Source organism: Camelus dromedarius, chromosome 23, assembly GCF_036321535.1.
Source record: "Camelus dromedarius isolate mCamDro1 chromosome 23, mCamDro1.pat, whole genome shotgun sequence".
In the NCBI taxonomy this organism is placed as follows: Eukaryota; Metazoa; Chordata; class Mammalia; order Artiodactyla; family Camelidae; genus Camelus; species Camelus dromedarius.
Genome location: NC_087458.1, coordinates 18,654,425 through 18,679,395, shown reverse-complemented (window position 1 = coordinate 18,679,395; position 24,971 = coordinate 18,654,425). Strand labels below are relative to the sequence as shown.

Here is a 24,971-nt window from a genome sequence, read left to right as displayed (position 1 = left end):
GCAAAAATGTGTAGGATTATTATGTATTCACTTCGGTCTGCTTTTCTTTAACTACAAGATACTCGGTTTTATTATATAAAAGTACGAAGTCACTGCTGTTGGGGATAATTAGAAAAAGACAGCACTGAACCAGAAATAGGAAACGTATGTGGGTTCATGAAAGAAAAAAAAATCGATAAAATAAATTTCCTTCCTGATTGGTACGGGAATAAAACAAAGAATACTTCAAGTGTGGCTACTATAGATGAGGACAACGAGCTTCACCCATCAGTCCCCACCCTTGAGGAGCAGACATCCTAGTGGGGTGGACATAGATATCCCAGTTAACGATACACCAAGATGAACTCCACAGCAGAAGTCTAAACGTGAGGCTGGGGCAGCACAGGGAAGGGGATGGCTGCTTTTTCCCACGAGGAACGTTCCCCAGACCCAACCTCTAAACATTCACTTCCATCGTTCTCGCTCATTTGGTAGCTGCAGTATGTAGACCTTCTTTCTAAGTGTGGCTTATTCTCAACAAGCCGACACAACAGTACAATCCCATAAGTGCACAGACTGTGTCTTATATATATCTTAGTACACCCCTAATAACCTGAAGAAATAGCTTTCACATGAATAGAGAAACATGCTCAGTAAACATTTGTTTAATACGTGTTCTTTATGTATTTACTTTTATGAACACCCAATGTTAACAATTCAGCATAGATACAAATAATTCATTTAGCAAGGCCAGCAACAATTGAGACAACTTCTCAAGATTCCATCCTGAGAATCAAAATAACCTTGCACTATATTTAAGTACGTTTCTGTTTATTCTGAATCCTGCACTAATACCTGGTCAATGAAAAGCTTACGTAAAGTCTAATATGGACCTTAGTAGACATGTATGTAGCAAAACGAAATGCTAAAATAATACAATGTTGAAGAGTCGGATACATCATACACATGTCAAGAAACAGGATTTTGATGAGGAATGAGAGTAACAAGGGCACACAGATATTTAAAATAGCAATCACAGTTGGCATGCCTTTGCTTTCAACCCTCAAATTGCTTTCAACACACTTTACAAAGATACGAGCTTCAGTCCTACTTTTCATAATACTTGTAAAATATTGCATAACCCTAAATCCCTACATAATGGAACAATGAAAAACTAAAGTTAAGTGAGAGAGAGAATTCCATCCAGTGCATTACTTATGCTGAGGTTAAAAATATCAGTTCTCTTTAAATATTAGTCAAGATGAGAATAACAGGAAAACAACTGAAGAAACATGGTGTGCAGGACACAAACTGGCAACTTCTCTGTTACATGGCACACTGTGGGTATTAAAATCTGCTTAATGAACAGATGAATGAATGAATGCAAAACCACAAAGATAAAAAACAAGTATATTTTGGGAAAACATTCAGAAATTCCACCAGGCTTGCAAGAGATTGTTAAGATTAAACTAACAATTGAAAAGTACTTACTGTGAATTTAGTTCATTTTGCAAAATGAACACCTTCAGTTAATATAAAACCATCTTACAAACCAGCAGAGCAGCTCAACTATGATCCGTTCCTATGCTGCTCAGACAACAGAACAACCATTTTCTTAAACTTGAAGACCACACCATTCAACAGTAGATGAGATGACCCATCCTGCCCTGCTGGTCAAGTGACTACTGACATCAGTGCTACACGGAGAGGAAGATGCAGGCGGTGACAGTAGGAAGGATAAAACAGAGGAGAAGGCAGAGAAAATGCTTTCCAAACTACTTGACTCATCTAACAAATGCTAATACAGGGGGCATCTGTGATCTATGATTCCTGTTGTTAGAAGCCCAAGGGGAAACAATTAAACGGGGAAGGGGTAGTTAAATAATCACTATTAGTTGGCTATCGCCATGGGAATGATGTAAAACAGGTCTATTCATTTTCTTACTATTGAAAAATCGTACCTCCTCCTCTCAGATTTGAACAGATGTTAGCAACTCTACAGCTTATCTTTTAGTCCTCTTCAATATTATTTAAAGAAAATACATTTTAAAAAAAGGGAGCTGGGAGGGGAATACAAAAAAAGAAAAACCCCCAAATTAAGGGACTTGATACCTCGCTTTCATCTAACCACTTAAAGTAGACAAGTCTGGAGTAAGTATCAGATGGACCAGAAGGGGTTAAGGTTAGAAACCACAATTTTTTGTTTGGAAACTCAAGGTAGATACAAGCTTCAATATCTTCTCCCTAAAATAGAACAGACCTAAAAAAACGACAAATTACTGTCAACTCAGAAATCACCTTAACCTCACAATCAAGAGTGCTACTTCAATTGAAATGTATTATTCTTCATTTTCTTTGGGGAGAAGTAGAGAATACCTTTTACTGAGTCATTTTCTTCCTAAATGGAAATATATGCATTGTTGAAAGGCAGTCATCAAACCATGAAGAAATAAATTTGGGGTCAGCTCTGCTTAGAATAGCTCTTCAACTTTTCTCTAAATTTTGAGAGTTCAGTGAAAACTGCTCTTGACTTTGTACTGAAAGGTACATAACTGAGCTACTAGAAATCCCAAGTCTATTAATAAACGTGGAGCCAATATTTAAACTGAGAAAAAAGGGTAACAAGAGAAAACCGGTTTAAAAAAGTTTCAGAGTGTTGCCAGCAAAGAAAGAGAAATGAAAAAAGAAAACAAGAAATGAGTATAACCAGTTATTCACAGTAGGATTTCAATAACTATACATAAAGACAAGTTTAATTTCTTGAGTTATTCAAATATTAAAAAGAACAGTGACCTGAAAAAAACAATCAAACTAGGTTTCAAGTAGGTCTGGATGGAAGTCCCAAACAGCACTAGCTACCTTTCCCGCCCCCAACCACAAAACCAGGGTTTATTAAAAATCCTGAAAGAGAACCATTTGGCCTCTCTATGAAATAGGTAATAAATGTGGGAATATTTCAACACAGTCCTACCTTAATACATGTTTATAGCCTCTCCATCCATCCATTTAATAAGAATGCTGCTCCTCCTAGGACCTTTGGAAGTTCATGTATTATATTTGTGTCCAGTATTCATGGAATAATAAATAACCCAAAGCATCCTCCAGAAAGGCAAATCAATCCATTGATCCCTTCTATGCTGGTGATCCTCAAATTTCTTGGGAAACCTAACATCCCCTCATTGTCCAACTCCTCCACAAAATATTTCTAATTTATTTTTGACATTTTCCAAAATTAAGATTATGTGCTTGAAAACTATGTGACATACCACTGGGCCAATGGGAATTCTTAAGTTTATAATAAATCCAGGAGGACTACCCCAGCTCCAAGGGATGAGTGGATATACACTTACTGTTACAGAGATGCCACCTGGATGACTCACACATTTCTACACTTACACCTGGAAGGTAGGTCGGTTATATAAGAAAACCTGGCATTATTAGAACTTCAACCTCTCACAGTCTGTGAAGATCCTCAGACTCTTTAAATACCAGGCCAAGTGTGCTGGTGTCTAAGCTAGACAGATGCCCAGGTAGCAGGAAGAGAATTCAGTTCAGCATTAAATGAATGCCTGCCACATTCAACGCACAATGATTAGACCTGTACAAAGACTCCATTATCATGCATTTAGGCAACTTTTTAAAGAGCAGGTGACTCCTCAACAAAAAGAGCCTATTGAAAGGAAGAGGGAGAGGTTATCTAGAAAAAGAAAAGATAACAATAGTAAAATAATTAGATAAAACTGTTAAGTTGTGTCTCAAAGTGTGATTCAAAGACCAACAGCTTTAGAAGCACTGGGTAATAGTTCTTTAAGATGCAGAACCTGGTGGCCCACCCCAGACCTACTGAATCAAAATCTCTGAGGGGGATACCCAGGAATTCACAGGGTATTTCATGCACATTGAAATGTAAGAATAACTATACCCAAGGAACTTTAAACTATGAATCTGTACTTGATGTGGTAACTTGTACCTTATATGGAAAGCAACAGGGAACCAGCACTGGAGCAGAACAAGGTCAAAGCTGTAGTTAAGAAAGAATGTTTTCAGAATCACATTTGTTTTCACCTATGAGATTAACTTTTTACAGCAAAAATAATTAACATTTTATCCTCTGCAAAAACAGACTATCTTATTCTAAAATACCAATTTTAATTAAATTCAGATATTTAAATGTAAAAATTAAGGTAGGTGGTTTTGAAATATGTTTGATGTCATTATTCAAAACAGTACCTGAATGTTTCCACTAAGTATGTGTCAGTCTAATTTTGAAATCAGAAAATAAGTCCTGGTCACTGTACATAAAACAGGGTTTAAAGTCTAACTAATGTACAGATTTCTTTCAAATATGTCACCTGCAAAAAGTGGATGTTTTTCTCTAAAATTAATTATTCCCTAGCTATTGGAGCAGGAAGCAATCTCCTCAAATGCTCTTTGGCTCAGTTCCACTGGGACTCACAGAGCTTTCTCTCCTTGCTGACCTGAAGATGGACTTCAGTGTTCAGCCCATCACTCAGAACTCAGGGGTCTGCCTCCTTCACAAGCCTTCCTGCTGCTTCTCAGACCTGCTGCCTGAACTTTGTGTGTCTCCACCTCATCCTATCATTTATCTGGTCCCTCAGAAACAAATTTTCTGATTTCTGCTACTGAGCATCCTTATTAAATGGATCAGTACAGCAATTCTAATCAAGGACCCAAGATACTACATAGTAATAATTCTCTAATAAATTGCCAGTCTAAGGCAGTTTTTAAAACATGGACACATGTTATATTGTGCAGCAGATGCGATATAAAGGTGGTAAGTCAAATTTTGATGAGTTAATATTTGACACAAATGAAAAGCGGAAGCAGCAAGGAAATCCTTCACAAAAGAAAGATTACTTCAGTAATTTTAACAATTACCTTTAAAGTACGCATTTCGTAATTTCTGACTTTTAATGTCTTCCTTTCTTACATTAAGTCATTAAAATAAAATAGAATGAGGGAATATTATAGCATTTAGAGGAATATTTTAACAGCAAAGTTCTCCAGGAGACAAAACTACTTGTCCTTAACCATGACCTACAGGCTTTACTTACGTCAGTCCTTAACAGTAACGTTTAATGTAGAGAATGATTTGGATTCTGATGTCTTAAAAAAAACACTTCTCCTTCAAGGGGCATAACAAATTCCAAATGCATCACTTCTTAAAGTATTCAGTATTCTCAGTAGTTCATCAAAATATTACACTCAGACACACCTGCTTTCTCAGTCTGACATGTCATTTAACTAGTAAACAGATCAGGCGTTGAAAAGAAGGAAACCAGTGGTGTGCTGTTAAATGTTTAACAGCTGGCACCCTGTTTTCCTGGCGGAAAAGTCCTGATTTGTAGCATTTGCCAATTTCTGTACTGTAAATACCCCCACCATGACCAGCCTCAAGCTACCACAATGTCGCTGATTATAGAGATGGGAAGACAGGTGGGCGGCCTGATCTCGGGACCTGGTGTCAGCGTGGCACTGGAGGAAGCCCAAAGGCACTAAATACAGGCTTCTTGTCTCATGAAGGCCTTCTCCCTACTTCCGCCCTCTTCACACTGCAGTCCTCACTGCACACCTTCCTGCTGCTTGGTCCAGCTCCTGTCCTCCCAAGCCGTATCTTCAGAAATACCTCTCTCCGAAACCAAACTACCATGACCTTATCACTTAAAAATGTTAATAGAGGTGATTTTTCTCACCTTTTTCACAACACTGTGATTTCTTGGAATGCCCTCTGTGCTAAATTCTAAATGTCCTAAAACAAATTACATAGAATAAGGCATAACATCTCTAATTAAGTTTTGGCTTCATTTAGCAACTAATAACAGGAGCAGACGGAGACAGTTAACTATTACTGAATGGATGTTAAGCTGAAAATTAGATAATAATTATGAATTAACCAAACAATTTCTATATATATCATTCACATATTTATGCTCCTTTACATTAAAAATACCCTATAAAAATATAAAGTGTGTCCTGCAAATATAAATGAAGCGGTTTTGAGTCTCTTATTTTAAAAATGAAACATTAACAGTGTCAGGAAGATACCAGTAACAATCCCCATTCCTACCAACAGTGTAGCCTTGGACAAATAGCTTAACCTTGCTGGGGCTCTTTTTTTTAAAATGGGAATGATATTTATCTCAGAAGGTTCATGTAAAGATTAAACAAAAATATCTTCAAAGTGCACAGTGCTGATACATAATTAATGCTCAAAACATGACAACAACTTATTATGATAGCTTTCTCCATGGTCACTGTCTTGGGCTAGCAATCCTTTTATAAGAGTTTCTAGAGTTATGGCAGGAACATCTCTCCTTCAGAACACTAAGTATCCACATGGTTTTGCATACTCCCTACCTGCATGACACCCATGCCTGCCCCTGGACCCAGCACAACCACAGCCTCAAGTCTCCCTGCCCAGGCTCATACTGCCCACAGCTGCAGTCTCTGAACCCCTGAGGCAAAGGACAACCCCTTGTAAAAAGCCAGGCTAGCAGACCTCCTTAATTGGAAACAGAAACCAAAATGCATCACTGGGTTTTTAAGAGTGCCAAAAGCTAGTAGAAGAAAGTCAAAAGACAGAGACAGAGTTACTCCATTTTGTGCTGACTTACATAGCTTTCATTTGATAACTCCACAACAATACATGTGCAGACAGAGAAAGGAATGTAAATAACCTAAATAAATCAGTGGAATTAACTTACAAAACAGTTAAAGAATAAGTTACTATAATCAAGTATATCTTAGGAATGTAAGGATGCTTAAATAAGAAATCTGTAAATGTAAGGATGAACATATGAGTTCTTTAAAAGATCATCTCAGTAAATGCCAAAAGAGTGGGGAAAGGGTATAGCTCAGTGGTAGAGCACTGTGCTCAGCATGCACAATGTCCTGGGTTCAATCCCCATGAACCTCCATTAAGAAATAAATAAATAAACTTAATTACATCCCGCATCCCCAAAATAAAAATTTTTAATTTAAAAAATAAATAATTTTAAATAAATAAATGCCAAAATGGCACTCAATAAAGTTATATACCTAATTACTTGATTTTTTAAATCTTTCAAAAATTAGGAATAAAATAGTTCCTTACCAAGAAAAACAAACAGTAAGTAATATATGCATAACTTAACACAAGCAGCATTTTCATCACACTACGAACACAACATGGTTCTGGAAGTCCTGGCCAATGTAATAGGGCATTAAAGAGAAAGGAGAGACATGCTAATGGAAATAAAAAGATAAAATAATCATTATACTTTGTCTCCTACTTCTCCTAGAGAAAACAAAGTCATCAAACGAGGAATTCATTACAACTAGATTTACCTACAGTTTCCCCCACATTTTCCTCTTTCCACTTGGGTGCAACAGAAGACGTGTCCCTCCACCCTCCTCATGAATGAAGGAAGTATTAACCCACTCCCCAATCCCTGAATCACTCTATCATTTCCTTCTCTTACAGTCAACAGCACCCACTTTAAAGCTCTAATCCTCCTATCGTGTTCCCTTTCAAGGTCCCTGGCCTACAAGGCCCTACCAGTCAGCTTTATTCTTGTGTCAACAACACTGTCTCTCCTTACCCTGTCTTCTACTGCCCCTCCAAACTCACTCCACCTCCAGACCTACTAGCCTCCTAAACTTCAAACACATAAGCAGATCCCATCTTAGAATTTTCTAACTTCCCTGTGCTTACACAAATATCGTCATGGCTTGAATGCTCACTTTTTTCATCACCTAACATTCTTTTTTTTTTTTTTTTTTTTTTTGCTTATTGTTGGTTTCTCCCCAAGAATATAAGCTCCATGATGACAGGGATATTTGCCTGGTACACAGGAATCACTCAATAAACATTGGTTGAATGAATGAATCTACTGAGAGTGGTATTTGTGGAACTTATCCCAGTTAGGATCTGAAAGCACCCGTAAACTAAATGAGCAGTGACAATATATCCCCCTCTTGCTTCTTTTTGCCATTTTGCTAGTCTTGCATCAACCCATGCCTGTATTCATACCCCAGACTTTCCTATGAACAGTGCCTTTAGGGTAAAACAAAAGTGCTGAGGGGAGGGCAGCTCTCAGCTGGCATCAGCTAAAACAGGTGCTGCAATGCAAAAGCCCCCTTTTGAGGTTCCTGAAGGTTTGTGAGGACAGTAAGTTTTTCCTGAGGAAATAATTTTTAGTCTACTTCACATGAAGAGAGAGGAGGGACATGAGGTATGAGCCTCACTGATTAATGGGAAGTAATAAAAGAAATGCCAGGGGCTTAGAAAGGACAAGATTGGAAGACTTGACGAAAGGGTATAAAGAGGAAAGCATGTGATGCACCTTCTCAAAGGAGCTCAACATGTAAGAATATCTTTCCCATGGCAATACCCAACAAAAAGCCCCCACTGCAATGGAGCTTATTAATATTCTCGTCAATACATCTCTTTTCTCAGCCATCTCAGTATTTGCATGGTAAGTATTTGTTGAATAAATTAAGAAATGCAAATGAAATTACTATTTAACTAAAATACCCAAGAGAATCAATTAAAATATTTCAGTCTGTCAAATGCAGAGTAAGGTGGTTAATTTAAAAATTAAAATTAAAAATAGATCTGCAATTACAAGTTAGAAAATATAATGGAAAAAAACCAAACCACAAGAATAAAAAAAAAAAAAAAAAAAACAAATATGAACATCCTAACTAGAAATGCATGGACACTGTATAAAGACCATCAAGAATTTTCCTAAAAAAAAATAAAGATTTGAGCAAATAAAAAATATAGCCAGTCCCTGGGTTGGAAAAAAAAGGGAATATTTTAAAGATACTGATTATTCCCTAATGAATCTACTGAAGTTAAAATAACCCTAGTGGCAATAGTTTTGTCTTTACGAAATTATTCTGAACTTTGTCACAAACAGAAAAGAACCCCTAAATAAAAATAAATAATTGGAGGAGGACTATAGCCCTGATAGACATTAAAGCAAATTATAAACCGTTAAAAGTTACACACTGTATTACTGGCATAATAAAACAGAAAAGATATTCAGAAGTAGATGGCAGTAAGAATATAAGTTAAAGGAGATTTTTTAGAAAAAAAATACTTCAGCATAAGTGAAAATCAATTTCAGACCTAAATGTTAAAAAAAATTTTTTAAGTATGAAAAGGAAAAAAATTATACTAAACATTTACTTTTTGTTAAACATAAATGTATCAATTTTACAACCTTGAAGAATAAAACTTCTGTACATTAAAAATTACATAACCAGAATATAAATCACCAGAAGGGGACAGAGTTTATCCTAGTCACTCCTATATCTCCAGAGTCACTCCTGTATCTTAGAATAGAAGCTGGTGCATTGTAGATTTGTACGCAATTTACTTTTTCCAAGTGACAGCATTTGAGTCCATTCCTTTGGATTAAACTCAGATTTTTTTTTTTTTATGTTAAGAAATGGTTAAAAATATCTACAGTTTCTACCAAAAAAGCCAGCTGGATTGTGATGGGGATTGCATTGAAGCTGTCGATCCACTTTAAGTATAGAGAAGTATTGCCATCTTAACATTAAGTCTTCCAATCAGTGAACATGGGATGTTTTTCCAATTATTTAGCTATTCTTTAATTTCTTTCTATAATGTTTTCTAATTTTCAGAGTATTAGTTTTGTACTTCTTTTGTTGAATTTATTCTTAAGTACTGTATCTTTTTTTTTTAAGTAGAAGTAGATTTATTTAGAGAGATGTACATGGGGGTTGAGTGGTTAAAGTAAAGGCAGATACATACTCCACAGACAGAGTGCGGGCCTTCTCAAAAGGCAAGAGAGACAGCGACCCCTAAGTAGTGTATTCTTTTTGATGCTCTTGTAAATTAAATTGTTTGAATTTTTTGATTGTACATTGCAAGTGGATAGAAATCCAACTGATTTTGATATCTTTATCTTTTACCCTGCAACCTGTACTCATTTATCAGTTCAAATAGTTTTTTAGTGAATTCCTTAGGAATGTCAACCTACTTGCTCATATCATCTGCAAATAGAGATAATTTTACTCTATACTCTCCAATATGGATGTCTTCTATTTTTTTTTTTCTCTTGCCCAATTGCCCTGGCTAGAACCTCTAGCACAGCATTGAACAGAAGTGGCAAGAGTGAACATCCTTATCTTGTCTCCAGTCTTACAGGGAAAACATTCAGTCTTCCACGATTGAGTATGATGGTAGCTGTTTTTCATACATGTCCATTATCAAGTTGAGGAAACTGTTTCATAATGGGGTATGAGATTTTCCTAGATGCTTTTCTCTAAGACTATTGAGATGATCCTGCGATTTTTGTTTTCATTCTATGGATATGATACACTACATTACTTGATTTTCAGACGTTAATCAATCTTGCATTCCTGGTATAAAACAAAGTGATTCTCAAACTCACATAGAATTTCACAGGAATCAGGATAGCCAAAACAACTTTGAAAAAGAAGAACAAAGTAGATAAATACATACTTACCATTTACAAAACTTAGCACAATGCAAGGGTAACTAAGACAGTATGGTACAGGCACAAATACAGACATATAGATCAACTGAATAGAACTGGGAGTCCAGAAATAAACCCATATATCCATGCCCAAATGATTTTCAACAAGAGTGCCAAAAACATACAATGGAGAAAGAATAGTATTTTCAACAAATGGTGCTGAGACAACTGGATGTCCACATGCAGAAAGGAAGTTGGGCTCTCACCCTACACCATATATAAAAATTAACTTAAAATGCATCAAACACCTAAACCTAAGGACAAAACTATAAAATTCCTAGAAGAAAGCATAAGGGTAAACTTCCATGACCTTGGTTTTTGCACATTATGAGGCACGATCTTTATGAGTGCTTCAATCTTAAGCATTTGAAGAAATTGTTAGAAAAAGTAGTAAAATTGTCAAAAAGAAATAAGGAAAGATAAAATTAGCCAATTCACAAAAAAAGAAATAGAAACACCAAATAAACACACACAAAAAATCAACATCACCAGTTACTAAGAATTTAAAGTGAAAACAAAGCTCATTTGTCCATCAAATTGTCATGGTGTTAAAGAGAGGGGCAAAAACAGCACATTAGATCTAAATACAGATATGGCCATAAATACAGACACTGGTATACATACACTATACATATGCATGCAGATATTAGATGGATGTTAAATTACTTTTTAAAAATTCCCAGACACACACACACACGCACACATGCACAAGCAGGAAGGAAGTATACCAAAGGGTTATTATGTCACGCTGTAAAATTATACAGATGTATTACAATGGGAAAATATCTTCTAGGCACAAAAAATAGCAGATGTTTAAAGTCTATATGCAAATGAGACTCTCCTTTTAATGTAATAGAAGTTCAAAAAGCAATGAAGAAGGGAGCATTTTGGAGAGAAATATAGGTAGCTACCCACAGCAGAGTGATCACAAAAATGCTTCTGTTGCTACAACCCAGCACCCAGGAATGGAGGCAACAGGTACCCCGAGACACTCTCAGCCATGTGGCAAACATCCTCAGTCATTACCTGCTTTGGAAGTAACAAGCTGCAGCACAAGAGGCCTTCTCGTTACAATGCCCGACCCTCGAGGGAGAAAGTCCCTAAAAAAAAGAAAAAATCGATTAAGGCATTGTGAGGAATTCTAATCACCCATAAATTTATAAGTTCCACAGTAATTCTCCTAATTCCCAACCTTTCAATGCATCACATTCTAAAGAATGCTAGACTCCTCTTATAAAAGATGCATTTGTAAAATTAAAAAGGAGGGTGGGTAAAGGTCCTTATATTGAATATAAATCCACATGTATTATCATAATGACCTCACTGGGCTATGTAACCATTCATTTAGCTGTAATTAATAGAAGTCTGCATTAAATTACTGTGTATTGTCAGTTCATTTTAATTTTCAGAGAACCAACATTTATAAAAAAAACATTTGAAATTAATCCTTAGACTCTTCAATAATCAAAAAATTCAGCACTATCCAACTTCAAGATCAATATTAGCACCAAATATGGACCATTACTAGAGGTAATAAAGGCATCTTAGATTGTACCTTCATTTTACTTTTTTAAATTTTATTTATGTACCTTCACCTTATGAGATTGACGTGCTGCCTACTGTGCTAAGAAGGCAGATAACCTTCATTTTAAATACTGAAAATTTTTCTCCAATAAAAGGTCACACATAAAATGTGGGATTAAATGCAGGTAAATATCGTGTATGTAGAAATTAACAGCAGAAAAAAAATATTGCAATTTGAGGTTTGTTTTCATTCCTAATAGATGGGAGTTTTATTATTAGAAATGAGGTTTTTTAATGAATAAAAATTGTGTTTAAAATGGCATGTTAATATACACTAGATCAATAAACTTGCAGCAAAGAAAGTATTTTATAATTACATCTGTAATGCCACATAAATCAGTACTGATTCTGCAATGTCAAAGAATTCATAAATATACCTATAACACAGTTTTTAAACACATTTAGAATGCTTCACAATTTTTAGAAGAATCATCATTTTAAAAGTCCCAGAATTCCATTCAAAATAAATGTCTGACTCAATGGCAACGGTTTCCAAGAAGCGATTCTAGGACCATGAGAAGCCAAGGATACGTCCTGAACCTACAGATTCAGAATGTTCAGGAGATGTGTGGCATCTATATTCTTAAAAAGCGCAGGGGACTTGTGCTCTTTAAGAAACACTGGCCGGCCTTAAGCTGGGATGTGTTACTCAACAATTTAGTGAGTAGTCACGGCATGGGGCATAGTATGAGTTTTGTAGGAAAAATTGGCAGAACAGAGCTTCAACACAGATGGGATTTCAGTGAACAGCAGCTTAAACAATTGGTAAAGGCCAGTGAGAATGCTGCAAAAACCCCCAAGGCTCTATCTAGCTCCACTAATACTGTGGAAAAGAGAGTTATATAGATAAAATAAAGCAAAATTTCCCCTACTTACAACTAATTTATTTTCCAAGTGCTAATGTAAAAACAGACTGCCTCTAAGCTGAGTTTTGACTTTACTCCTTGACTCCAAGGGCTAAGATTCACTTGCAATGTCACTGTTTATGACTAAAACAGAATAATGAAATTATAGACCTGGTTTTGCTCTAAAAAAATGTCACCTGAAATATTATTATTTATTCATCAAAAAAATTCACTGAAAAACTAAGAAGTGCTAGGGAGATGCTGTGGGCTTTGGCTACACTAATTAGACACCAGGAATATGAAATCTAATGGGAAAATAAAAACATATATACACATAGAAAACCATTAAGACGAGAGCAGATAAACTACAGTGGAGTTCAGAAAAGAGAGACCAACTCTCTTTTTGAAAATATCTAAATACATATAATTAAATACTCTTTTAATACTCTCCAGGAACTATATTAGAGTATCTGCTAGCTTAGATGGTTTCAGTAATCACTTAAAATTTAATCAAAGCAAGGAGAGCATCTACTCTGTGCCTAGAACTAAAAAGGAAGAAGTTAATTTGAGAATCGAAATGGATAAAGGGAAACAAAACAAAACTCCAGAGCAAAGAGCTGAAGGCCATCTGTTTGAGTTACTAGGACCATGAATGAGGTTTTACAATATGTAGATGCCAAGTAGAAATATACAGGTCTTAAACATCTGAATAATGCCATTTAAGAAATCAATAATATTTTGTTTAAATTAAAAAAAAAAAGATGTAGAAAAGAAAGAAGGAAAGGAGGAGGGAAGGAAGAAGGAAGGAAGGAGGTTTAGGTACTTAGTACCTTCATGTCCGGATCTGTTTCAGTTCAGGCTTAGGACCATATCTTTATAATGTTGATTTAGTAACAATCCCAATTATTAAAGCAAAATAGAAGGTATCAAACATTTTAAATAACAAATAATTATCATATGTTTGGCTAAAAAGTGAGCCTATAGATACAGTTAACACATTTCCCTACTTTTTTTTTTTATTAAGCAAACAGAACTTTGCATTAAGAGTAATAAACAGCTTCAGGTATCCAGTCTCCTTACTGACTTACACTTACTGGCCCCCTTCATGGCTCTCACCAGGCATACCTCCAAAACATACATTCTCACCAAAGGTCAAAAGATTTGGTAACCAAATCCTGCTGTTTGGAAGTCTCTTCAGATTTCACAGGAGTATCTGAGCACCACAAAGCATGAGAGAGAAACTCCTCTCCACTGAGGAATGGGTGACTAATCTGAAGATTCACCCTGAAGGTTCACATCATTCTGATGGTCCAGGAGCATGAAAACCACATGCCCAGCACATCCCTGCTCTGAGTCTTAAGGAGGCAAGCCCTCAAATGATGCACAGAAAACCTAGCTTTGAGCCCCCGTTCTGCCACTGAATGGGCAAAATTCTCTAAACCTGTTTCTTTTGCTACTAATGAGATAATCTTCTGAATCAAAAGAAATGCAACATATGGCAACTTTTAAGAAACCAAAGAATTATAGAAAAAAGTAGTAATTATTATTTTTACAATATATAGCCACAGAGTGTTTTCCCTGATAGTTTAGCATTCTCTCATCTTAAAAAAAAAAGTCTTTGCAGATAATTTTTAACATTTCATGAATGAATTTGGAGGTGAGGAGCCTCAGACTCCACCTGAACACCCTTGGTGTTGCCCAGCTGCACTGGTTTGGAAAGGTCAGTTCCTTACTCCGGCCTCTAACAGGGAGCCAAGGCACTGATACAAACAAGCATGAATAACTCATTAGCCATTGAGTGCCACCATCCACTTGAATTTTACTACTTTCTGTGCAATAGGTGGTTGGTTCTCCTGTAAGTACATCTTATGGAAAAATTACTTTCTGCTAAATTAATGCAGAAAAAATAATGATTGTGCCTTTATTGCTACTGTGGATTTAAATTTGTGTGACATTTTCCTCCAAAATGGACCTTCAGGGTAGAGTGGGAAGAGAAATCTGGAGACTAAGCAGTGTAAAATTAACTCCTTTCTTTTCCCTGAATGCCTCATTTATGATTGGACTGTACAAATTTTAAGGCAGGAGTATTGCTTCCCTCTCAATGCCACATAGCAGCTACAACTCAAACGCCTTCTTCTCTCTCAACCCGCCTCAATAAAGCATTTGCCTACACGGTCTTAACAGCTGGTCTTCAGACAGTAGGTCAATGCTCTTTCATGGCTTCCTGATTCCTACACAAAAAGTAGAGAACAGTTCCCATGCTATAGTCTAAGGACCATCTTGATAATATTTTTTATTGGCTCTTCCAGAAACTTAATTACCAAGAAATATTACTGCTCCACCAGGAAAGGATTAACTTTTGGAAGACTGAATGGAGCGAGCACTTTATTAACAAAGCTAAAAGGAACTTTCTCCTCTTAGCAGCAAATAAAGTAACTACAGAGATGTTTTTGTTCAATACAGATGTAAATGATGACAAACCAGATGATCTGCTCAATAAATAAATGTTTAACATCTGCCCTTGACTGAAGCCAAGAGGTGTAACTCATATCCTCCAATGAGTTAATTCAAGTAGTTGATTCATTCAAACCAAATAGTCTTAGGGGGGAACAACATGCAAATGATTACAATAAGCATGACAGGTACTACATTTAAGCTCCACACAAGGTGAAGTATTGACATGGAGCAGAGAATAATCTATTCCGCTTGGGGGACCAGCCAGAAACTATTCCAGAGAGACAGGAGGCATTCCACAGGGGATCAGGATGTGCAAGGACATAGAAGATCTACATAACACAGAACAGTAAGGAACTGTAAATGGTAAAGAAAGGTCAGGATGAGGTGGAGAAGTGTCTAGAGAAGGAGGCAGAAGGAGACTTTATCCAGGGCAGTGATGGTGGAGATGGAGAGAAGACAACAGAGAGAATGGACAACTGACAGGACTTTATGTCGCTTTGATGTGGAATGAAATGATATGGTGGAGTTAAGATAAATCTCACATTTCTGGTTTGGGGAGCTGGTTGAACAGCAGTGCCATTAACCAGAATAGGCAATATAGAAAGATCTGGTTATAGTTGATGTTTATATTGTGTCTCCCACGCGCCAGGCACCGTTCTTATTTGATCTTCGTAACAACCCTATTATGAGGCAGGTACTATTGTTATTCTCACTTCATAGATGAAGACACTGAGGCACAGACAGGCTACATAATTTTCTCACAGTCACAAAGCTAGTAAGTGACAGATCGAGGACTCAAACCGAGAAAGTGTAACTCTATCATCTGTACTCTTGAGCATTAGACTACCCTACACTGTAAAAGGAATAGGAGATGAGGCTATGTTGATCTTTAGATACCTGGAGAATATTCAGATTAAGACAATTAAGTTAGAGTGAGTAACTACAACTCAGGGTTAAGTGTAGAGATAATAATTTGTGAGCCCTCAACAGAGCAGGCTGCTGAAGCCAAGAGAACAAGTGAGCAGGAACGGAGTGGAGAAGAGTGATGAATATGGACTCTGGAAATTACCAACACTTAATGAGCACCTGAAGGAAGTAGACCTAAGAGACTGAGAAGGAGTCCTCAGAGAAATAAGTCAAATACCAGAAGTCAGAGGTATCCCCAAAGTCACTAGCCTCTTAGACATCTTCACTTAGATGTGTCACACCCAGTCTCTACAATTCAACTTGTTATCATCTATTTGACATGTTTCTCCTTTGTTCTCAATCACAATACACATCATCAGCCATTCGTATCTGTCAGCCAAGCCAAGTACCTGGAAGTCATCCACCCACCATCTTCCTCTGTCTTCATGCTCCACATTGGTCACCAAGTCCTGCTGATTCTACTTTCATATCCCTTAAATGCATCCTCTCTTCTCTACTTGAATCACAACTCCAGGTGCCACCCAACTCTCACACAGACTACCACAATAATCTCCCAAATAATTTCCCTGCATCCAGTTTGAGCACTCTCCAGTCCAACCTCAACAGTATCGTAAGTCCCATCACATCATTTCCAGACTCTGAATCATTAAAAATCTCCCCATTATCTTTAGCATGAAATCCAAACTGTAAATAAAGCAGAAAAAAGTCTTGCCCCTTAGGGGAAGTTTCTGTGTTCACCTCACTCTCAGGAACGTTCCTTGACAGATTCCATGCTCCCCTTATGGGATGCTCTCCCCACACTTCTCCCTCTAGCCAACTCCTATTTAATTCTCAAGCCTTCTTTGAAATCCCCCTGTACTTGCCTCTATCTAAGCTCTGAGCGTGCACCAGTCACACTGGTCTATTTACACGCGTACTCCCTCACCTCTGTGTTCCCCCCAGTGTCTTCTTCAGGGCCCAAGAATTAAATATTTTAACACTTTCTACCTACTCTTTTAGGATGTCTTCTCATTTCCTCACATATTCAAAGCACGGAAGGAAAACATTCCCATATCTGATTCCCCAATAGGCAGACAACTAAGTCGCGTTTTACATGGACAGAAAGAACAGGCAAGATAGCAACTGAAAGTTGAAGTCATTTAAATTAACATTTTTTATTTTGAATGCTTAAAATCTAATAGGATTCAAAGTACAAAATACAGAATATCAAGGGGACCCACATTGCTGAATGTTTAAAGACACAGAATAGAACTTGAAAGAAACAATGTTTTTAAAAATCCAAGAGCCAGTATACTTTTAAAAATCCTTCCTTAAAAACAGAGAAGTCTCTTCCAAAAATTATCCTCAAATTGTAATTTTTTGTGCTCCAAAAGAATCCCTGTAGGATTATTATCTCACAGTCCTTCAAAATGATAACCTAATTTTTAAAAGAGACAGAGAAAAAAAGAAAAGAGGGACAGGGAGAAACACACAGACAGGTTACTGCCAAATACTGCCTACCTCCTGCCCCAAGAAGCACTGAGGTCATGTATTCCACACGCTGAACACAATGGCACTGTTAAAATGGCTTTGTGTTTGCGTGCCCAAATCTCGGAGCTTTGCCAGCCATTACAATGCCACTTTAATTGCTGAAGGAAGTAATTATGCCAAAATCCACACATTTAATTGGAAATTTTCCACTGCAGTTTCCTTTTTCCTCCTAAATTCTTGGCACACGGTAAAAATATTAGCACTTACAGATTTGTAAAAGATCATTTTGCTGCTATCAGTTACTCTATAATTTGAGGCATTCAATAAATGCCACCATCATTTTGTTTGAAAAACAGAGTTGCAAATCCAAATGCAAGAAACACAATGCTTTTTTTTAACTAATATCTAAGAAACTTCAATATTTACCTTTCATTCACAAAACTCAAGATTTCTAAGCAGTATGTTTTCATTAAATATAATTAACCAATAATTAATGGGTCCCACTGCTACATTCAAAATGCAAAAGTTTCTGAGTCAGAGATCTGTAAATCGAATGAAGAAACCAGTTCTCAGCTTACAAATACCATGTGTTTCCCCACCAGGAAACACTCTTAGGAACTTAATCTTTTCATATTTTTATTTGATTTTTAAATTTTTATTTAATCCATTTTTATCTACTTATTCCCAAAGTCAGCTTGTTCAAGAATTTAATCCACCAGATTTACGAGTCCCAGCATCAAGCAGAGGCACTTAGCTGCTGTTCGATTTCAAATCACAGATTATACTGTACCCTGCATAGCTGCCATGCAAATGGATGACAAACGGACAACTAAAGGGACTGTTGGTTGCTTGTCCAATATGCATTTGCCTGTTATTTCTTATAAATAGAATCCCAATTTTGTAGAAAATGGCAATGTGCCCTTAAATAGGCAAATAAATAAATTACACTTCCCACCTCCCTTCTAAATGGGGTGTCCACATAACTAAGTTCTAGCCAGTAATTTAGATCTAGAGGTAGTTGAGTGACATCACAGATAGTGCCTTTAAAAGGGTCTAATTTAGCTAATGTGTACCTTTCGCCCTTCCCTCCTCTTTCTTCTCCCCATCAGTTATACATGATGGCAGAGCTGCAGCAACCATCTCAAACCACAAGGCAACCTTGAAGATGAAAGCTATGGGCTGAGAATGGCAGAGCAAAAAAACACAATGAGTCCAGAAAAGAGATGGCATGTGAGTCACTGAAGTAGCTTTGTACTGCCCAACAAAGAGAATGAGAAAGAAAAAGAGACACCATGCTTTAGAACAGTGTTTCTCAACATTACTTTTTTTTACTACTGTGCACCTAAGAAGCCTTATTAGACCTTTTTTTCCCCATTAAATTTCCCCCATTAAATTCAATACCACAGGTATGCTGTATATCAGTATATGTACTATATGTATGTCTGTGCTTTATAAAGAGTAAGATATTTTCCCCAAAAAAATCAATTTTTGTCCCCTCCCAGGAAATCTTACCCCACTGATAACATGTGCTACAGATCAAAGAAGAATAAGAGAAACCAGGATGCTAAACATTCAGTCCTGTCGGTCACCCCTTCCTGCAGAGTTTCTAGAAGAGATGCATGTGGAAAGGACAAGGTCAGATGGCCTTTGCCTCAAACCCCAATACGTTCTCTTCACAACACTGGAAACATGGGCTGGACCGTATGTAACCTTCAATTGGCCTAGTTGAGAGAGAAGTCTAAAGGCTGGCAATCAAAGAAGCTGGAAGGCATCCCATTCCCCTTTTCCATGAAGTCCATACATGAACCTCAGACCTCTGTACTTTGACACCACAATGGCTAGGAAAGGCCCATGTGTGCAAGACCACACCCAGAGAGAAACAAGGGCAAGAGAACACTTACCCAGTGACTCGGGCACGGCTGGTCTAGGCAGCCCACTTCAACCCCTCCCCTACCGAGGCATGACTTGGAGAAAGGTGGCCCAATTACTGTCCTTGGTCCTGAATGTGCATTACCAGTTCCTTCACAGGGGGATAAAGGAGAGTATAAATAAGAGTAGGAGCTTCCCTAGCCAATACTCTACTCTTCTGCTTTCACTTTTTCTGAGACTTTGGGGGGAAAAATGGTATTTAATTGAAAGTCAAAAAGTACAGGTCAGTTTCTCCACTAAAACAGAACAGAGAGCCACAGCTGCACTATACAGGGGTTTTTTGTTTTGGGGGGTATTTTTGTCAATGGGAACCAGATTTTCCAATTATCCAGGAAGGCTTTAAGTGTATCCTTGGATCCAGTTCCTCCCTAGAACTTTAGAAGCTTCTTCTATTATTCCCCTCCACAAACTTTTTATTCCCAGAACATCTGGTTCCCAAGTGACTTAACACTAATTTCAGACTCTTGCATTGACTCCTCTACAGAAGAACCTTTCTTTATCTATCTCACCCTTAAAGATAGAATGTTGTCACAGCTTTCTATGAGAAGCACTTCCTGATAATGACAGTATATTTAGATGCTCCTACTCTTAATTCCAAAATACCATGAGCCCCAGTCACATCCCCTCCCCCAGGCAAGCTCCCTAGGACAGGAACCTCATTTCTGTGAGGCCAGTGTTTGGCATAATACCTGGCACAAAGAAAGTCTCATTGGTGACTTGGTGAACGAATAAAGTCAGCATTCTAGGAATTAAAACTGAATTTATTGGAAACATATATTTTAAGGGGTGATTTTAAAAAATAAATACACAATCATAATTAAAGATATAGGCACCATGTATGTGGGTCTATTGTTTCATTTTCTTACCTGAAAAATGGTTTTTCTTCTCTATTTAATTGACTTTTTTCTGTGCTCCTGTAACATTGACTATGAAAATTTTAAAGATTAAGAAACTAAGAAGGAAAAGCACCCAATATCTAATAGATGATATATATACATATATGTATTTAAAACACAAATATTTAGCTATTTCTTACCTTAGGTTACCTTTGAAACTACATTCCCATTGAAAGTTAGGAAAATATTGTTAATAGCTCCAAGTCCAAAAATGTACCAAAAGTAGCTGTTAGAAGCACGTAAGAGGTTCAATAAATTCCTGCTTACTACTCAATAAATTCTGCTGAATAAAGAAGGCATATTAATGAGCAAATTAAGAATTACTTTCTCTATCTATACTTCTGAGTACATCCATTAGGCTATATTGCCCATTTATATATATATCAAGAATAATATGTAAACTACATGCTCACCAACAATAAGTAAACTAAGGGGCATGGCTAAAGTGACAATTTTTTTTTCTTTTACTGTCCAAATTATCTGCTGTACTAAACTGCTTGGTGGCTTCCTTCTTTATTTAGCGTATATAGCACCTCAAAATTTCATTGTCTCAGCAGCAAAGTTTACTCTTTCTTGTTAAGACCCAACAGCGTGCTTTAAAACAAGCACACAAGCTTTTGAAAATTTAAGAAGTCCAAAGGAGAACAGATTGTCAGGTCGACGATGAAACAATCAAGGCTGGCAGAATCTACTAAAAAAAAAAAAAAAAAAAAAAATCAACGGCCATGAGTGTTTAAGATAGCATTTAACACAGGAAACAGAACAGAGAGCTAATAATGGAGTAATCCTATCAAATCTGAATTTATCTTTACTGGAGTTTTATTCGATAGATAACAAAATAATTATTTCTGTGAAAGGCTTTCAAATATTCCTTTTTCTAAAGCAGCATAGCATCGTGGTTAAGAGCACAGATTCTAGCACTAAAATGCCTGGGTTTAAATTCAGAATCTGTTTACTGGCTCAGGTTACTCATCTGTAAGTTGTGGGGGGGTGGGAGGAGATAACACAACTCCTCATCTGCTGGTGGCCAAATGTAATATGCAACTCAATTTTTTTCTGACTTGAGAAAGGTAAAATGATGCATGAAACTTATACTGTGTAGTGAAATCTGAAGGAGCATCCTGGAATCAAACAGACAAATATTCCCATAGTAAAACAAATGCATATTCACACGAGCAGAGTTATAAAGACAAACTGAATAGCTTCACAACACTCAGCTAAAGTTTGCTAGTAAATGTGCTTAGGTTTTGCCAAATCAGTTACAAAAATACTTGTTTTTCAGAGGATTCTGCATTTTGAAATCATAGAAAGACTGAAGTTCTTACAGTAACACCTAGCACATACTAAGTGATCGAAAAATGTTAGCTGCTATCATTATCACCATCATCATTATTAGCATTATTTTTAGAAAAAAATAGTAAGTTATCCTAAAATTTATTTTGTAATTAATTACCCGAATTTGTTTCAGATGTTCCAAATATCATCTTCATAACAACAAGTATCTTTGATGATCTTTTGCTAGCCATAGGCATGTGACTTTAGGGTAAACTAGATTCAGTTTGTAACAGTGTACCTAGGTAGTTTAGGGTGATGTGAAAAGGAAAATACACCAAAATAAACACAAAATAACTTTAAACTTTAACCTTTACCTTGTTTTATCTGCTTCTTGGGAAGTCATCAGCTACCTAAAGACTTTCTTCTCTAAGAGTTCTCAGTATTGTTCTTGTGCCTCCCATGAGAAAGGTTAATGAAAAACATGGAATGAAAGCTTAAACCAACAAACGAATCAACACACATTCCAACCACAGTGTGCTCATTTCAGATACAGAATGAAATGAACCCCCTGGCATCTAGAGTATTCCACAAGCGTGTGGCAAGTGTTATTTCTAGCCACTTAAAAGCACCAGTGAAAAGCGCTCAAATACTTAGAAAAGAAAAGATCTCCATTCCCATGAGGAGAGGCATTTATTAGCACTTAATGGCCCTCTTTCATTGCCTTTCCACTGACGCATCTCTAATTGTTCCAATTATAATTTCAAGGAACAAAACCAATACTCGTAAAAGTCTATAGTTCAGTGTGTGCATTGTGAAAAGAGGTCTTTAACGGCACAAACCACATGTAAGTATATGACAACATGGGGTCCGGGCAGGCAAGATCACAATAAAGGAAGAGAAGGTGGTATAAAAGAGCACTAGTCAAAAAACCAGCTTACGTTTCACCCGTGATTTCAACACTTCGTTTAATCTGTAAGAGACTCAGTTTTCTTCATCTTTAAAATGTGAGGACTTAAAAACGTATCTTCCAACGCCCTGCCACTTCCAATATTTTAACAGTCTCCGTCCGATGTTAGAAGTAAATCAAGGTACACAAAATTTAATCCCACCTCTGGCTTTCTAAGCAATCTTAAGGCTTCCTGTTTTCACTTCCACAACTGGGGATATTCATATCCAGTTTAAATCCAACGAAGGCAAGGACTGTATCTTTTATTTTCTCCCTACTACCATGCATGGAACATAGGAAGTACTCAAAAATATTAGAGGAAAGAAAAAAAGGACTAAGGCAGGCAGGCAAGCAGGAAGGAAGGAAGCAAAGGAAAGAAGGAAGGAAGGAAGGAACAAAGAAAGTAAGTGATGGGCTGAATAATTTAATATGGCTGGAGAATTGCATGTAAGAGGACAGTGATTAAAGAAGGCTGGAATATGGGTTTCTTACTTTTAAAAAAGATCATATTAGGAAATTTCAAATTTAGAGAATATACTATATTAGAGAATGTTACAGAGATAATACCTATTAAATGTGTTCTGTCCTCAGAAATAATATGCTAAAAAATTTAATGTGTGATAGGCTATGTAGGGTTATGCATTTATTATTGTTTGATACTTTAAAATAATGGAGCATAAATTATTTTTTTCATTATTGAATATTTTTCTTCACTGTTAGTATTTAATATCAATATAGGTAGAAAAATAAACACCAATCAATGGAAAATGAAAATACTGAAATTTGGAAGTGAGGAAGGAAAGGATAGAAAGAAATTTCAGTTCACTGGACAGAAAGTAGCATTTCTAACACAAGAGTTCTACCATTTTAGCACACAATATTAACAAAATAGAAGCACATTAAATTATTTAATTAATATTTATACAACTAAGTCTATTACTTTTGTTACTCTAAATGTGAATATTGTAAATATTCACTAGTAATCACATGCCAGTGACTCAAAAATAAATGAAGTTTCAAGCTGTCACTCTCTAGTTTATATTTTCATGAAGTTACTGCACAAGATTCATATCTTATCTCCTAAGTTAATGAGATTTGAGAAATAGGCCAGCGTTTTTTAACTATGAATGTGACTAATGAGTGGACCATGAAATCAATTTTGTAGATTGTGACCAACAAATCTTTTTTCTAATAGAAAGGAACAGAATTCAATAGAAAGTATCTGAGTATACCACATGTAGAAATGTTAAGTATTTCATAAACCTTTTGTTTCAGTTTTATAAACAGACACTGAGTTACAATGTAAAATGTATTTCCTAGAGATAGTCAATGTCTGAAAAACATCTTCACCATCCCACTTAAGACTATGTATGTTTGTGGTATTTTAAATATATTCCAATTCTGTATTTCAACATTAAAAAAATAGTTATTATTTATCACTGAAGCAAAGAATTTTAAAGAACTTTATCAAGAGCTTGAAAATCCTAGACCATTGTATTTTAAGTCCCATTGGGGTTTCATTTTAAATAGTCAGTCAGGGTAGGCCTCAGTGAGAAAAATGACTTGAAGGGGTGGAGTGAATCAGCTGTGCAGATCCTGGGCAGATGTGTGCCTGGCATGCTGGAAAGGAATGAGCAAAGGGAAGAAAGCAGAGATTAGGTCAGAGGGAGAAATAGGGGCCAGATCACCTGTGTCCTTGTAAGGATTCCAGCCTTTCTCTGTGTGAAATAAGGAATTACTGATCTGACTCACATTTTATACGATCTCTTCAGCTATTACAAATAAACTGTAGGGGTCAAAGACAGAAGTAGGGAAAACAGAAGACGTCAGCAAAGAAGAGGCAAAACATCACAGAGCCTGATGAATCAGGGTGGTAGCCGTGAAGGTGGTCAGATTCTGGGTATGTTTAAAAATAAAGCGTGGTGGGGGAGGGGGAGAATGGGTGGTATAGCTCAGTGGTAGCATGCATGCTTAGCATGCACGAGGTGCCCAGTTCAATCCCCAGTACCTCTGTTAGAAAATACTTTTTTTCAAGAAAATAAAATAAACTTAATTACCTCCCCCTACAAAAATTAATTAATTAATTAATTAATTAATTAAAATTTAAAAATAAAATAAAAAATAGAGC

The 24,971-nt window shown here is 36.5% G+C and overlaps 1 protein-coding gene across 5 annotated transcripts in view; it reads right to left on the bottom strand.

Moving 5' to 3' along the window:
• Positions 1 to 24,971, bottom strand: part of DNM3 (dynamin 3) — a 459,300-nt gene that overhangs the window by 377,973 nt on the left and 56,356 nt on the right. For all 5 annotated transcript variants that reach the window (XM_010984527.3, XM_010984524.3, XM_010984526.3 and 2 more), the window contains exon 2: positions 11,541 to 11,614. In XM_010984527.3, coding sequence (XP_010982829.1) covers positions 11,541 to 11,614 — 74 coding nt within the window. The remainder of the gene's footprint in view (positions 1 to 11,540; positions 11,615 to 24,971) is intronic.